Raw genomic sequence first — 18,260 nt, forward strand, 5'->3', positions numbered from 1 at the left:
CTATTAAAATTAGTGTCCTATGCATAAAAACATATAATGATATAAAAAAATTACAGAAAATACTTAAACTAATTTTAAAAGGTTTTTTCCTTCCTTTTTTTTTTGTCTTTTTAATAATATTTTGCAAGGATGTATATTTTCTCTTTATTCTCTTTATATTTTTTTTTTCTTTATATATTTGAACTATGGATTCTTTAATTTGGTTTTAAGTCTGTACTATTGTATCATGTATTTATATCTAACCGATACAATTATTGTTATTGTTATTTTTATTAATACTATTATTATATTCATTTTCATTTTTTTTTTTTTTTTTTTTTTGTTCTAATATAATGAGACCTTGGGTATTAGTGCATGCTATGGTGGAAATTTTTTATATATCCAAATGATATTCAGAAGAAAAAAAAAAAGATTAGATCTTTCCATGTACTTAATAATAAGAAAAAAAAAAGAAACTAAAAAAATACAAATTGTGTAATCTATAAAAAGCACTTATAAATCATATGTAACTAAAATTTAAGCTCAGATAAATGTGTATCAATGGATAAATTTATCTTTACATAAATATAAATTTCATATGCTTAAATAGAAATGATAAATTTTTATAAGATACAAAATTATTATTAATTCTTTTATGAAATCTTTTTTTAATATTGTTGAAAGAATATATTTATTTTTATTTTAATAAAGAAAAAAATAATATTTAGTATTTACTTTTCAGAAAGATTGAAAATAGCTCTTCATTTTTTTTATTTTATATTTTTTGTTTTTTTTTTTCTCTTTTATTTTTATTTGTAATATATTAAAAAGAATAAAATAAGGTCATGGGTGATTATTTTTATGATTATAACAATAAGCCTGAAGAGAATAAAGAATTTAGAGCAAATGCGGGGATGTATGATTATTCTAATAAGGGAAATTATGAAACTGCATCTAATTTAAATACTAAAAAAGAAGAAAAAAATTCAAGTGAAAATATCTATTCGTTAAAAGATGATAAATATGAAAATGTGAGAGAAAGTAATTATAAATCTACTAACAGAGGTTTTGAAAAAAAGAAAAAATCCAAAAATTTTTTGTGCGTGTTATGTAAGAAATATGTAAAGTTTTCTTTGAATCACCGAATTTTTATTTTTTTAAGTATAATAATAGGTTATTTATGTTTAATTTTAGTTGGTTTTTCTTTTTATCATAGCATGTTTGAAGAAAATGATCTTGAATTATTTAATAACATGGTGAAAAAAATTAAAATATTAGACCATTTTAAATTAAATGTAAAAAAAACTGGAGATGTATTAAATCAATCGAATGATGAAATGGGTAAAAACATAAAGAACTTTTTTAAGTTTTATAAGAAAGAAAAAGCAGCCACATTATTATTTTATATGGATAATGAAGAATTTAATAATAAGATATTAGATTATAATATTTTGAAAGATATATATTTTTTACTAGAATATTTTAAACAAATAAAATTAAAAAATAATAAAAAATGGGGAGATATATGTAAGAGTTTCGATATTCCATTTAATGATACAAAATGTTTTGTATTAGGTCTTTTTAGCATTTCAGAACTTCAGAATTTTGACTATAAATTTTTAAATAATTTCAACGATTACTTTAACACTTTATTTAGGGAAGATGAAGATTCCATAAAAAAATTTTTTTCTAATGAAGTTAATTTTTTACCTCACTTTCTATACTATCCTCATATATTTAATGATGGTACAAACAAATTAAGAGATATAATATCTTCTATATATGAAAATCTGCAAGCTCTTTTGTTTGTTTTTAATTTCGATGATAATGCTGATGAGTTATTATTGGACGAGTGGTATAAGGAATTAAATTTATATGTTAACTTAATAAATGAGAAAAAGATAAAAAGTATTACAATAACTAATCCTGATGGTACTGAATTTACCCATCTATTAAACTACAGTAAAGGGTGGAAGTTGGCTGTTATTAATGATAAAATTTTAGAAGAAAACGAAATTTCCTCCTTTATTATTGGGATAAAATCAAATTATTTATTTATAATTTTTTCATTGTTATTTATCATATTTTATATAAGAAATGTTTCAAATAAGCTAAAATATAAAGAAAAGTTTTTTCTTATTATGTCCATTATCCATTTATCTTTATTTTCTTTTTTTTCAAGTTTTCTTTTTAATTTAATATTCAAAATTAGCGTTTTAAGAATTTTTTTGCTAAATTATTTTGTCTTATTTTTCTTGAGTTTTTTGTTTTGTTGTGTTAATTTTTTTTTTTATAACAAATGTTTAATAGCATGCTCAAGAAAAATTCTATATAAATTAAAAAATCAGGAATATGATAGTAATGAAAAAGTAGATATGAGTAAATATTACATAAGTGCTACATTGGAATCATTATATTTTGTTGGAAAAATTATATTAGTGCTTATAGTTATATATATGATAGGATTAACATGTACCTATAAAATTATTCAGAAGTTTTCTTTAAATTCATTATTTAGCATAATTACTTTATTCTTTTTCTATACTTTTTTTTTTAATAATTTATTTGCTCACTTATGTTACAAAAATAACAAAACATTTTCTCAATTAAATTTTGAACTTCATGAATATATAGTTGAATTATCCAAGAAGATAAGCAATAATGAAGATACTGATATAATAAAAGATAAATTGGATGAAAGTGAGATTCAGAACATAAGTTCTTATAATATATTAAATATATTAAAAAACTTTAATAATTTATATAAAACTGATAAAAAAATATGTGACTATAATGATAAAAATATGGAAAAGAACGACGAGGAAGAAAATTGTGCAGAAAATAAAATAGAACTTCAGCAAAATGCTAAATACACAAATGAGGCAAATGGAGTGATTAAGAAGGAATCACCTCATAACTATTACAAGAAAGCATTTTTGTTATCTATTATATTATTATTTTTATTTTTTATAGCAGTTCTCTTATATTTATTTATTAATAACAAAACGAAAATAGTTATATATAGATATATAAGTAAGGGTTCAATGGCAAGAACATTTATGGAAAATTTTGAAAAAAAAGCAGGGTATATTATAGAACCCGGTTATTTAGTTTTACCTCCATCTTCTGATTTTGATTATGAGAATGAAGAAAATATAGAAAATATTATAAATTTAATCGAAAATTTGAAAAATAAAGGATTTATTAATGACCCAATTATCTCATGGGTTAGTGCATATAAGCTTACTAAAAATGACTGCTTAAATATAAGTCCTTTTAATGATCATTATATACTACATGATTATAAGGACTCTTGCAATGATTTTGTAACACAGAATAATAATGAAGAAAATTATTTAAAACAATTAAAAGAAGTTTTTTGCTATGAAGAATTACCATGTGATAATTTCTATCAGATCATTTATCAATGGATGCATTATAAAGAAGATGATTCCTATGAAAATTATCTTTTTCAAATTAAAACACATTATCAGAACAAAATCAGCGAGTTATTACCACAATTTCACACAGTAACCCCTCATTTATTTTATGATAATTATATTAAGGTATATATAAAAAAAAAAAAAATCAATAAAGACTTCAAAGCTGAAAAGAAAAAGCTTCATTTATTTTTAATATATATATATATATATATATATATATATATATATATATGGTTTTTTTTATTTATTTAGATGGATAAGGATTATAGTATAAATAGTAGTAGAATAGGATTTATGTTTCATAATTATGCAAGCAACTACGAGAAAAATTTAGAAAATATAATACAAATAAAAAAAATTATTAAAAATAGTAATATTAAGAATGTATATTTTTATTCAGAATCATATGTATTGTACAATCAAGCAATGAAATTTCTCCAAGAATATAAAGTGGAATTAATTTCCTACGTTTGTATATTTTTTATTTTATTATATTTATTTAATTTAATAGGAGTTTTAATTATTTTTCAATTTTGGTTATGTAATAACTTGAGTGTAATATATTTCACTTATTTTTTCCCTATAAACACTGACATAATAACGTTTATTTTTCTAAAAATAACTACAGTAATATCATTATCTCACTACTTATATTCGACTCTATTTTTTAATGAAGTGAAAAATAAACAAAATAATATAATCAATAGCATAAAAGAATCATCCCCATACTTGTTATTTTTGGCATTATGTAAGTGAATAAATATAAATTTTATATAAAAAAAATAAAGTAAATAATAAATATATATAATAATAATTTAAACTAATATATATCTTTCATTACATTCAAAACATAAGACTTTTTATTACTTAAATAACTATTCGTTAATATTAATATCATAAATTTTTTTTTTTCTCCTTATTTATGCATAATAATTTCATTTTTCATTATACATTTAAAAATTTTTTAATATATACACTTATTTCATATTTTATTTTTTTTTTTTTTTTATTTGTATTATTAAGAATATATAAAATTGATTTTTATTTATTGAAATTTTTTTTTTTATAGATTTGATTAGTTTTAGTATTACTGATTACACTTCAAATGTATTGCGTTTGTTAATATTAAGCCATATTTTCTGGTTCATTCTATATTATTTTACAATTTTTTCTTTGTACAAAATTTACATAAAAAATGAATTATAACAAGAATTTTCTTAATTTTTAATAATCATATAAAAAATAGTATACTTTATTTATATATAGGAAACGTAATAAATAATTAAAAAAAAAAAAAATACATAATAGAAAAAAAAAGTGAAAGAAAAAAAAAAATATAAAGTAGCATATAAATTTAATCATATATATATATCTATTTTGTTCTTATTCTATTTTATAAAAGTGTTTTAAAAAAATTTCTTAAAATTAATTTTTATTTTTTATATTGTATAAACATAAAATAATGGTATTCTATAAAACAAAGTTTAAATAAAAAGTCTCTAATTTAATTAAAAATTGATTTCTTTAACCTAAAAAAGAATAAATAAATATATAAAAAAAAAAAACTGAAAACGTAGTACTTTCATTGCACACATCTGAATAATAAAGTGCTTTTTTTCATTTTAAAATTATTTTTAATATTTTAATGTTTTTATAATTAAGATGTATTCTTTTAAAATTTAACACAAATGTATGTTTTTTTTTTTTTTTTGATGATATTAATAAAGTAGATATATGAGTTGTAGGGTATTATAAAATGAAGTTTATTTTTTATAAGAAATAATTAAGTGCGTGGGAAATGTTTAAAAAAAAAAAAAAAAAAATGAAAAAAAAAGAAAAAAAAGAAAAAAAAATACAAGTACATATTTATAAAAATGTATAAATTAATATTGCTAATTAAAAAAAATTAAAAATTAATTATAAGCATATTTCAATATATTATTTAAAATTTTTTTTTATATTGTATTTTAACTGTTGATTAAAAAATATATTTTTCTTTTTTTATTTGAACCAGTAAATAGAAAAATAAAAACAAAAAAAAAAAAAAAAAAAAAAATCAAAAAAAAGGTAAAATTAAAAAAAAATAAAATAACTTTCTTAATGCTTATTTTTTTTTTTCATTTCATTTTTTATATATAATTTTTTTTTTTTATAAAAGTTGTAATAAGATAAATATGGCTACAAAAATTCGATATAACGTTCATACTACGAACAAGTACTCTGTTTTTGATAGTGATAATTCAGAAGAAGAGACTGAAAATAAAAATTTAAAAGAATCAACAAAAAATGAAAATAATATTATGTATGAAAATATCATTGATAATAGCAACGGTAAAAAGAGAAAATTTATAACTTTATTTTATAATCTTATATTTTATTTTAAAATTTTCATATCTCTCGTAATTTTTTCCATGTTTCTTTTTTTTTTTTTTATTCTATAGAAGTAAAAAAGTCAAATGAATTAAAAAATAATAATTCTCCAGTAAATAAAGAATACAATGCTAAGAAACCAACAATTCAACATAATGATAGATATAAATATCCACTTCCTTCATTAAATGATGCTAATGAAAATAGTTATAGAAATTATCGTGATAATTTTCATTCAAGAGGTAATATAAGAAATAAATTTTCAAGAAAGAGAGGTGGAGGTTATAGTAATGTATCAGCAAATGCTATTGGGAGTAATAATTTTTATAGAGGACCTAGAAATTATGATTATAAAATGAATATTGATAGAAGGAACTATAATAGCTCATATAATTATAATAAATTTGATTTTAGAGAAGTAATTAAAAAAAGAAAAATATATAATGCGTTATTCATTAATTTTTGCTTTTTTTTTTTTTATTACAAAAAATATTTGATATTTCTGAAGTTTATAAAAATAGTGAATATAGTTATTATTTTTATATTTTATGCATTATATATTTATTACTATTCTTTCTTTTAGTTTATATATTTGTAATTATTACTATTTTATAATTTTTAAACAGTAATTATTATTCTCTATATGTATTGTAATTAATTTTTTTTTAATTTTTTGGATTTATATTTTTATGTATACAATTATTATAATAATAAATATTATATAAATTATATATATATATATATTTTTTTTTTAGAAAATGCTTAATGAATACAATGAAAATAGTGGTAAGTATGATAATATAAAAAGAGAAAATATGTTAGATTTAAAAAATAAGAATTGTGATGAAAATGTAAAAACTTCCAGAAAGCATGAATCAGTCACTATTGATTATGATCTATATAGAAGGCAGCAAGAAAAAAAGTTAAGTTCAAATAAAATAATTGAAAGTACTGATAAAAAGAAAAAAAAAAATGAGATGAACAATGAAAAAATTAATAAAATAAGTAATAATACTAAAAGAAATGATATAGATGAGGAAAATAAAGCAGATCATCCCAAAAGAAAAGCAATCAATGTTTATCAATACATTTTAGAAGAAGGAGGGAGAGTTGATAGAATTCCAGGATTTCGTAGAAGTTTTAGAAATTTTAGAAAAGTAGAAGAAGGAAATTGGAACAACAAAAATGAAAAAAACAAAATATCAATTGATGAAAAAATTTTTAAAAAAAGAGACCCTCCTAATATAAATGACACAAGAGCTTTTCCATCTTTAACTAGTAAATAATATAAATTAAAAAAACTTTTTTTTTTTTTTTTTTTTTTTAATTTTTTTTTGTATATATATATATATATATATATATATATATATATATATATGTATACGTATATGCATCAATTTTTGTCCAAATATAAAATAACAAAATTTAAAAAAAATGATTTTTTTAATTATTAAACTGAGATGAAATATATGTGAAAATTTTTTTGTTCAAAAAACATTTAATAAAAATAGATAAATTATTTTAAAGAAAAAAATAGAAAAAGAGAGTAATAAGTATTGCTTTAAGAAATATAATTTAGAGTAAAATGTATTATCTGAAACATTTAATATATATAAATTAAAACCTTTTACATTAGAATACTTATAAATTTTCATTTAAGAAATAAAATTTTCATTTTTGGTATATCATAATGTTCTTTTTTATTCTTCTGGTAAACTATATTATTTTTTTTCCATACATGTAAATTAAAAAAAAAATAAATCATATATATATTTTTTTTTTTTTTTTAAATAATTATATTTAAAAAAAAACATATTTATTTATAAAAGGTTGTAAATTTTTTTAAAAAAATTTTTTTATATATTTTAAAATTTAAAAAAAAAGTGGAACATATATATATTATATATATATCTTAGCGGATAATTTTAATGAAAACTGTTTATTTTATCTTTTTTTTTTTATGATATCAATCTCTTCTTTATGATATTTAAAAGCATTTTTTTTTTTTTTTTATTGTAATGATTTATTTTATTTTATTTTGAACATTTAAATGGTAATTTTTTTTTATTAATTTTTAATTTAAATTTTTTTTAATTTTTTCTCCAAAACAATTCCCTCTTTTCTTCTTGATATGCCAAATAAAAAGAGAGAAAAATAAGAAAAAAGGTTTTAACATTACTTTTTAACAAGATATGCAGCTAACGAACTAAATTGATTTAGCCAATTAGGTATATCATTTTTATTATCTTCTTTATTATTTACTTCATTTGAATTATTGAGTGAGTCATTTATAAATGTCATATCATTGTTTTGTGAATTGTTTTTTTGAAGAACTTGCTGATTTAAAATAGATGCCTGATTTGAATAATCATTTTTATTATTTTGATTTTTTAAAGCATTATGACTGTTTATGTTATCTTGGTCTCCTGTGATACTATTTAAATTCATTGGATTATTATAAAAATGAGAATTAGTTGTATTAAAGTTATTTTCTTTTCCTTTTAGCATGTCATTGTATATATTAATCATATTATTTTCAACAATATTTGTATTATTCACATTGTTGTTTAATTTTAAATTTGAACTAGTGATATTATTATTCATGATATTCTTACTTAAATTTCCCAAATTATTTTGATTTAAATTATTCATACTTTCTAAATTTTGCATCATCAATGGTGGCGTAATTTTTTTATCTATATATTGTGGATTATAGCATACAACACCTATAAAAATATTATTTAAATTATTATTAAAAAATTCATTAAAAATAGGACTACCTGGAAAAATAATATATATGTGCCAATCTTCATCTGTTGATGCTAAACCAACTCTATCTTTACTATTAAAATAGTTTTTATATGAATTAAATATATTTTCATCTTGTTCATTTTCTATTTCAAAATAATAGGCAGCTTCAATTTTAGGTATACTTTTCATTCTTTTTCTATGACTTATAACTATGTTCGTAATTTTATTACTTAAAAAATCATTGACATTTCCTTGTAATGCATAACCAATTATTTTTAAATTTTCTTTATTCCTCATTTCCAAACTTCCTTTCCAAATAAATTTTTTCATATTATTAGATATATCATTATTTAAAATAATATTATTATTTGGAATATTTGAATTAGAATATATTGCTATTTCTTTGTTATTTATGTCATTGTTCATATTAAAATTATTTGTTTCATTTAAATTTAAACTATTTAAATTGGATATATTTTGATGGTCTTGTTGATTATATAAAGGATTATTTACATTAAATATATTCGTATTAACATCTATGCCATTATTATTAACATTGTTATTAATTATATGCTGATTTGCAATTGGCCTATTAAAAACATGTTGAGCACATTGTCTTAAATGATCGCACAAATATAGTTTTACTCTAGATGATTTACCTATCATATCTTTAATTAAAGTTTGTATAATACTCTCTATTTCATTATTTTTATCTTCATTGTTAAAGTTGTTCAATAACTTTTTTTCTCCATAATCTTTTAGTAATTTATTAAAATCTAAGTTATTATTTATGTTACTAACACTATTATAATTAATATTGTTATTCATATTTCTATTTCCATTATTAATATTCTCATTCATAATACCAATGCGAGGTCTTTTATTTATTTGCTGTAGTGAAAAAATATGAAAACGAAAAATTAATATTATAAAAAGAACTTTATAATGTATGTTAATTTTTCATATAAAGAAAAATTAACATTTATTTATATATAAAATATAAAATACAAAATACAAAGAAAAAAAAGATTGCATTGATAAAATTAAAAATAATAAGATATGTAAAAAAAAAATTTTAAAAAACATATAAAAAAGTTATAAAATAAAATAAAACTATAAATACAACAAATACCTCATAATCTCTAAAATTATTTGTCTCTGAATCATTTACATTGTTATTATCATCATTTAATGAAACATCCTAAATATAAAATAAATTTAAAAAAATTATATATAATGAAAATGAATCTTAAAAAACATACTTATATATGCATTATATTTACATTTCTTCCAATTCTTTTATTATTGTTAGGATATCTGTTATTATGAAACTGGTTATTTCTATTAATTTTTCTATGGTACTTATTACTACTATTATTGTTTCCATTATTATTATTGTTGTTGTAATTATTAAAAATATTACTTTCATCGTCATCATTTTTGTTATTATACCTTTTAAAATCTATTCTCAAAGCTCTCCCTTCTATTTAAATATATAAAAAGTGAAATAATAATAAAAGGTTCAACAAAATATAATAATAAAAAAGTAAATAATTAATACATCATATGAATATAAAATAAAATATATATAAATAAATATATAATTCTTAAAAAATTATAATATAAGAATAAAATAACACATATATTACTAATACTATAAATATGAAAAAATAAGACATAAAGAAAAACAAAATAAAATAAGGAAATATTAATTTTTTTAATTTTTAGGAAATGGTACATATATTTATGTAAACTAAATAATAAACATTACTTAAAATTTTTCCATTCATTTGCTTTAGACATCTTTTAGCCTCCTCAGGAGTGCTAAAAAGAACATAGGCATAAATAGCATAAGGCCCAACATTTTTATTTACTTTAAGCTTTATACTTTCTATAGAACCAAATTGTTTAAATAAATCCAATAATTCATTTTCTTTTGTCTCTTTTGGTATGTTTTTTACACATAAATTTCTTAATGCTTTATCATCATATCTATTCTCAAATTCTTTCTTACTAGTATTCAAATTACTAGTTTGATTTTGTATTTGTATGTCAGTCATTTATTCGAAATTTTATAAGTAAAAATATAATTTAAAAATAGAAAACAGATGAGTTTCTTGCTTCTTTTTTTTAACACTTTCAAAAAGAAATAATTTGTAAAAAAAAAAAGATTGTATTTTTTTATTTATAAAAAATCAGAAAAGATTAATATATAATAAAAATGTTTAGCATCGCACAGAGAAAAATATTTTGTTCTAAATAATGTATTTACTAATAAAAGCGAATTGTTTTGGGACTTTTTATTTTGACTGATATTTATTATATTAAAAAAAAAAAAAAAATAATATAAAAGAAAAAATAGATAAAAAAAAAAAAGGATAAATTTATTAGAAGTTTCGTTGTGATAAATTTTTGTAATCTTCAATAATTTTTATATTATGTATTTTTGTATGTTAAAAACCAAAGAAGATTATTCATCTTTTTATTTTCTTATTTTTATTTTTTTTTTAAATATATATATATATATATATAATAATAAAAATTTAGTATGTCAAAAATAAAAGCTTATTCCACCAATAAATTTCTACTATTTCAATTAAGATATCTGATAATACTTTTCGTATATAAAATGAATTATTATAGTTTTCTTGAAAACTGTGATGTATATTTAAAACTTTTTTTTTATTCGATACAACAGCCTTAAATATGTAACTCTAAATAATTTTTTTCAATCGCATTTTCTTAACAATGTTAATTGAGTTATATATATATATATATATGTTTATAGATTTTTATTGAGAAAAAAAAAAATTAGAGTTTTAACATATATATGAAGGGTTATATGAATTTAAAGTGCTGTATTCAATGACTGAAATTAAAAAAATATGATTATATTTCATATATTTTAAAAATGTAAAAAATTTTGAGTAAAAATATTCACAAAAATAAAAGGGTCAAAACAAATACAAAATTTTTAAAATTTTAATTCTTCCATTTTAAATTTTTATTTTTCCTTAAATAATTTAGTAATAACTCATAAAATAATTTAATGTGATATTTCTATTTTAATTTAAAATATAAACAAATATCTATTTATATATATATATATTTTTTTTTTTTTTTTTTTTGGTAATATATATATACATTATCTTTTTTTTTATATGTTATTTTAAACGATTTTTTTTTTTATAAAAATATTTTGTTAGGTTTTAAAAATTATACACTAGTCAAAAAAAAAAAAAATAAATAGCTTTAAAAATCAATTTGCACTATATTAAAATGACATAGTTTACATGCATGGAAACGCACTAAAAAAAAAAAAATATATATATGCACATGCCATAAAAAATATATAAAATATATGTATATATATATTTTTTTTTTGTTATATTCTTTATTATAAAAAATCAATAAATATAAGTCAATCCACATGTATATATTTTTTAAATTAGGAATAATATTTTTACTAATTTTTTAAAAATAAGTGTTTTTTTTTGTAAATGGTTTTTATATAAATATTTTTCCAATATAATTTAAACACATCTTTAAAGAGAAAAATTAATAGAGATATAAGATAGATTAATTTATCTTTCGAGTTTTGTTTATTCACACACATGAAATAATAATTTTATCTCATTTTTTTATCAAAAAAATAGCAACATCATTGTTAATTTTAATATTTTTATTCATCAATATATTTTTCTTTTGGATTAAAAAAGAATTATGTTCCTTTCTATATATTTATTATATCTTTCTGTTGTTTTACTGTTACAAAATATTTTATTTGAATTAATTTAAATTTCCTATATTCTTTTTTAATACATATATATATATTTATGGACTTCTTGAAATTAATATTTACAATTTTTTCCTAAACAAAAATATACATTTTATATGTTTATTCTTATAAAATTATATGAAAAATATTTTATAGAATATAATTTAAAAAGAATTATAGCCTTAAATATATAAGGAATTAAAAAGAAAAAACAAGTGTTTTAAATTTAATAATGTAAAAAACATTAACGTATATATTTTATTATTATTAATCCTAAAGAGAACTTTAGACCAAAAAAACATTTTTTTTTTTTTAAATACAACAAATATATGAGATCACATTTTATTGTACAAAAGACTATGCATTTTTTCTTTTAAATTTTCGGTATTTTGCAAAAATTTTATATCAATTATAAAGAAAAGTTAAACTTATACAAAGGAAAAAAAAGTAATTTTTCTATATTAATGACTAGAAATATATTTCATTTTTTCTTTTTTTTTAAATCATATAATTCAATTTAAATTTAAAATTAAGAAAAATATATTAACATATTGAAAAGTATCAGTCTGGGTTTTTTATAATTATGAGAATATGCTAAATAAATAATTGAAATCTATGTATCGCACATTTAAAAAAGAAAAAAAAAAAAATATAATTTTTAGCAAAAATAAAAAAAATAATTACCAAAAAAAAAAAAAATAAAGAATTTTTTGCATATAAAAAAAAAAGGTGAAACAAATTCTTTTTTTTTCATAAGGAAATTTCAAAAAAAAAAAAAAAAATACAAAACATTTTTATTTTAAATTTGAAACAAGCGTTAATAAAAAAGAGAAAAAAAGATTAATATCTTAAATTCCTAATCGTTTTTATAAATATATGAATTGTTAAAATATAATTTTACTAATATATTTACACAAAAAATGTAGGACTTAAAATATAATTTTTAATTTTAAAATTAAAGAAGTTTTTATCTATTTTATTTAATATTTTCTTTTTTTTAAATTTTTATTATAAGAAACACATGAATCTATAATCCTCTTCGAAGCTTCTTTATTAATTGTAAGAGATCTTTCCTCACTAATTTCTTGATTTTTTTCTTTTATTTCCTTCATTAATGATTGCACTCTTTTTAATTCATTTTTAATAGGATGATTATTCAGGAAATTCCCAGATATCTTTAAATATGCATAAAAGAGTGAACAAATAGAATAAGCAAGAAATGAATTATAATCAGCATATTCAACAGGGTTTAATACTTTTTCTAAATCCTTTAATGAATATTTATCATTTAATAATCTGAAATTATTTTGAAACTCTTTAATAGAAGGATTTAAATTTTTAACTATTTCGAAGCTTTCTTTTTCAAATTGCAAATCTTCCTTGTATTCCGTCGATTTATTATTTTCACTTTTGTCCATTTTACTTTTTATAACTAAAGGAAATAGATAATATATAGTATAACAAAAACATATATATTTCAAATGAAAAATAAACAAATATATGTATATTTTTTTTTTTTTTTAAAGCCTTAAATTATAAAAGAACAAATATTAGTTTTATGAACTTTTTGAATAAGTCCTAATTTAAATTTCATTATTAATTAAAAAAAGGAATAATTTTTAAAATTATTTATGAACCCATCTGTTTTATATATAATATAATGTTCTAATACTTAAAATTATTTTTAATTATATAAATCTTTAAATTTCATTTATTTATTTGCTTATATATATATATTACACTATATTATTTTGATATTATTATATGGCTATAATATACATGTTTTCTTAAAAGTATAAAATTTTTGGAGATTCTTTATATATCAATGTATGAAATATTATAATATTTTTCATTTAATTCATATAATTATCATTATATCTTGCATTATATTTTTTTTTATCCTGACAAAAGTTTTTATATAAACTATAAAATTTATGAATTCCAAAAATTTGAAAATTTATTTAAAAATTTTTTATTATGTTTGAAAAGTAAAACCATGAAATAATTTTAACATATTCTTTTTATTATTTTTTTTTTATTTTACTGAATTATTTTTATCGAAAAATATAAAAAAATTTTAAGATGTATTTCAAAAACCAAATCAATAAAATAATTTCATAAAATTTTTTTTTAAAAAATTGCAGTAAATAAAAAAAAAAAAGGAATGTATTAAAACTGTTAAATTTAAGTAATTTTTTCCTTTTTTTTTTAATTTTTTTATAAGAAAAACTAGAAATAAAAAAAAAAAATTGCAATGATGTTCTTAAAAGAATTAAAAATAACGTTTGATAAATTATGTTTATAAAATATGTTTATGTATTGATGTATCTATTGCAATAATATAGAAATAACTTCCATATTTTTTTATTTCTATTTTATTTATATATTATTTTACTTTAATTTTTTAGTTGTGTAAAACACTTTCTTTAATATATGCTTCTTGATACTTTTATTATTTTTAATAAAAAAATTAAATTCATTTTAAATTAGAACAGCATAAGATAATAAAAAAAAAAAAAAAATTAATATTTTTATATATTTAAAAAAAATTTTATTTCAATATAAGATATGAGATAATTTTCTACATTATATAATATTCTTAGAAAACAAAAATGTAAATTATTTAAGTAAATTCATGTTTAGAATTGTTTTTTTTTCTTTTTTTTTATTTTTTTGATTCAAAAAGTAGCCTTAACTTTTTCATTTTTGATAATCTTTAAATTATAAAATTAATAAATAGTATGCTTATATTATTATTATTTTATATTATATTTTAACATAAAATAATTAAATAAACAGAACATAATCTTTGTTTTTAAAAAATACAAGATTTATGCAAATATGTAGATATATATATATATATATATATATATATACATTTATTTATTTATTTTATATAATACATAAATATAAAATTTTTATATGTATAAACATGCATATAAATTTTCTTTTATAATAAATGGATTACTTTTTATTTTTTACTCAAGTTAATTTTATAGTATAAAATAAAAAGATAAATACAAGTGATGCTTTAATAATAAATTTTTCTTTAAGAAAAAAAGAAAAAGGAAAAAAAAAAAGAGCAAATATAAAATGTTTCAGAATAAGTATAATGATAGTGAAAAGAATAATAAATATAAAGCATATAATTATTGTAGAAATTACGTAAATGATATAAAAAATAAATATATGGGATTTTCTAATATATATAAAAATAGTCCAAATAAATATTATTATGATTCCAAAAAAAATAATAATTACAGGTATAATAACAATTATAATTTCAAATTAAGAAATAAGAGACATAGGAGTTATAGGAGTATAAGTAATTCAAAACATAGGAGTAAATTCACAAAATATAAAAATTATGATATTAAATCAAGCATAAGAGAATACGATAGAGGAAGGCATAGTTTTTCTTCTATAAAAACAGTATATAATAGAGACCAGCGAAATCATAAGTTTTATTTAGATTCTAGATATAATGAAGATCATAAAAATAGGTATGTAAAAAATTATAACTTGTCAAAAAAAAGAAACTATTATTCTTATAAAAAAAGAATATATAGTGACAAAAGAAATTTTGATACTCATTATGGGCAAGGAAATATTTTTTATAATAATGAATATTATTTAATTAATGATGGTTCAAGTTTAAAGAAAAAAAAAATGTATTATGCAAAATGTAGTATTAAAAGTAAGTCAAGAAGTTATAATAGCTTTTTAGAAAGGAAAAATAAAAAAAGATTAAGTAGTAGAAATAATAAATATACAAAGAATGATGTGATAGTAAAAATGGAGGAGAACAATTTCAATAATGAAACTAATAATTTACATAAGTTAAAAAGTTATGATACAAAAGGAAGCTCAAAGAAGGAGAAAATGGTTAATGAAAAGGAGAATTGTATTAATTTGTATAAAGATAAAATTAAAAAAAATTCAGAAAGTACTTATAATAATTACATGAAGAGAACTAGAAAAAGAGGGAAAAACAGCAGTAGTTCTTTACAAAACGGTAGTTATATCCAAAAAAAAAAAGTACATGTAGATAAATTAAATGAAACATATAAAAAAACTATTTCAAAGAAATCAAATGACACGTATTCCCGAAAAAAAAATATCCATAAAAGAAACAGAACGAAAAATTCAGAAACTGAAGAGAAGAAAGAAAAGAAAAAAAAAAAAAAGAAAAAAGAAAATGACTCTGATGATGAAATTGTTCATTTTAATTGGAAAAAAGGAATGATTTTAAATGATTGTTATATAGTTATACGAAAAATGGGGGATGGAACATTTGGTAGAGTTCTGCTATGCCAACACAAAGATACCAAAAAATATTATGCAATAAAAGTGGTTAGAAATATTAAAAAATATACTAAATCAGCAAAAATTGAAGCAGATATTTTGAAAAAAATACAAAATGATGATATAAAAAATAGTAATATTGTTAAGTTTTATGGTAGATTTATGTATCATGATCATATGTGTCTAATATTTGAACCATTAGGCCCATCTTTATATGAAATAATAACCAAAAACAATTACAACGGATTTCATATTCAAGATATTAAACTTTATTGTATAGAAATTTTAAAAGCTTTAAATTATCTCAGAAAGATAACTCTAACACATACTGATTTAAAACCTGAAAATATTTTGTTGGATGATCCTTATTTTGAAAAAACTTTAATAGTTGTTAGAAGAGTAACTGATGGAAAGAAAGTTCAAATATATAAAACAAAATCGACAGGTATCAAATTGATTGATTTTGGTTGTGCAACTTTTAAAAATGATTATCATGGTTCAATAATTAATACAAGACAATATAGAGCACCTGAAGTTATCTTAAATTTAGGATGGGATGTATCCAGTGATATGTGGAGTTTTGGTTGTGTTTTGGCTGAACTTTATACAGGGTCCTTGTTGTTTAGAACGCATGAGCATTTGGAACATTTAGCTATGATGGAAAATATAATTCAGCCTATACCAAAAAGAATGTTATATGAAGCTATTAAAACAAATGGATCAAAATATGTAAATAAAGAACAATTAAAATTGGCTTGGCCAGAAAATGCTTCTAGTGCAAATTCTATTAAGCATGTTAAAAAATGCTTGCCGTTATATAAAATTATTAAGCATGAGTTATTTTGTGATTTCTTATATAATATATTACAAATTGATCCTAGTCTTAGGCCTACCCCAGAGGAATTATTGAAACACAAATTTCTTCAAGAAGATTATGAATATTTGATTTGATCTTAATTTATACATATTTCCAAGAAAAATAAAAAATAAAGATAAATATAATTAAAAAAAAAAGATAAATTACTAGCATTCTTATCTTTTTTTTTATATTCTTATCTGAATTCATGTGAACTTTATTATTCTCATTTTTTTCATTTGTGTTCATTTTTAAATTCATTTCTAATTATTTGTATTTTTAGTTTTTTTTTTTTTTTTAAGAATATGTATTATAAAATGAATTAATTATTACTATTTTTAAAACTATGCATGTATTTATAAATAGGTTTATTGCTCAATAATATTACTCCAAGATAATTATAAAAATTGTAATTTTTTTTTATTTTGTAAGAAAAAAAATTTTTAAATATATATTGCAATACTAAAATATAACTCCTTTTTTTATTTTTTGTTATTTCATCATATATTATATAAAATTTTGTTAAATCCTTTTTATGGACAAAATATAATACATTTAAGTTATCAAATAATTTTTCAAATTGTTGCAAAAAAAAAAAGTTAGAAAAATATTATAGATGATAGTTAATAAAAATACAAAGAAAATAACTTGAAAATGAGAAAAAACTAAATATAAAAATTATAACAAAAAAAAAAAAATGGAAATCTTTAAATTATACAAAAGTAAATGCAAATTTAAGCATAAGAAAAAGGAACAAAATTTTAAAAGAAATATAGTA

The 18,260-nt window shown here is 18.0% G+C and overlaps 5 protein-coding genes across 5 annotated transcripts; 3 read left to right on the top strand and 2 right to left on the bottom strand.

The window, feature by feature from the left end:
- Window positions 1-824: 824 nt before the first annotated feature.
- Window positions 825-4,628, top strand: PRELSG_1235200 (conserved Plasmodium protein, unknown function; the record flags this gene model as incomplete). The annotated part of the gene is made up of 3 exons (XM_028678149.1): window positions 825-3,545; window positions 3,675-4,170; window positions 4,492-4,628. The coding sequence occupies 3 exons, from the start codon at window positions 825-827 to the stop codon at window positions 4,626-4,628; spliced, it is 3,354 nt and encodes a 1,117-aa protein (XP_028534467.1).
- A 968-nt stretch (window positions 4,629-5,596) lies between these two features.
- Window positions 5,597-7,078, top strand: PRELSG_1235300 (conserved Plasmodium protein, unknown function; the record flags this gene model as incomplete). The annotated part of the gene is made up of 3 exons (XM_028678150.1): window positions 5,597-5,753; window positions 5,864-6,210; window positions 6,548-7,078. 3 exons carry the CDS (start codon window positions 5,597-5,599, stop codon window positions 7,076-7,078), a joined length of 1,035 nt encoding a protein of 344 aa, XP_028534468.1.
- An 889-nt stretch (window positions 7,079-7,967) lies between these two features.
- Window positions 7,968-10,603, bottom strand: PRELSG_1235400 (RNA-binding protein, putative; the record flags this gene model as incomplete). The annotated part of the gene is made up of 4 exons (XM_028678151.1): window positions 7,968-9,434; window positions 9,676-9,744; window positions 9,827-10,026; window positions 10,315-10,603. The coding sequence occupies 4 exons, from the start codon at window positions 10,601-10,603 to the stop codon at window positions 7,968-7,970; spliced, it is 2,025 nt and encodes a 674-aa protein (XP_028534469.1).
- Window positions 10,604-13,301: 2,698 nt separating this feature from the next.
- PRELSG_1235500 (conserved Plasmodium protein, unknown function) lies at window positions 13,302-13,739 on the bottom strand (the record flags this gene model as incomplete). Its single annotated transcript, XM_028678152.1, has 1 exon — window positions 13,302-13,739. One exon carries the CDS (start codon window positions 13,737-13,739, stop codon window positions 13,302-13,304), a length of 438 nt encoding a protein of 145 aa, XP_028534470.1.
- A 1,675-nt stretch (window positions 13,740-15,414) lies between these two features.
- CLK1 (protein serine/threonine kinase-1, putative) lies at window positions 15,415-17,577 on the top strand (the record flags this gene model as incomplete). Its single annotated transcript, XM_028678153.1, has 1 exon — window positions 15,415-17,577. One exon carries the CDS (start codon window positions 15,415-15,417, stop codon window positions 17,575-17,577), a length of 2,163 nt encoding a protein of 720 aa, XP_028534471.1.
- Between the last annotated feature and the right edge of the window lie 683 nt (window positions 17,578-18,260).

This window comes from Plasmodium relictum, assembly GCF_900005765.1.
Source record: "Plasmodium relictum strain SGS1 genome assembly, chromosome: 12".
Classification (NCBI taxonomy): domain Eukaryota; phylum Apicomplexa; class Aconoidasida; order Haemosporida; family Plasmodiidae; genus Plasmodium; species Plasmodium relictum.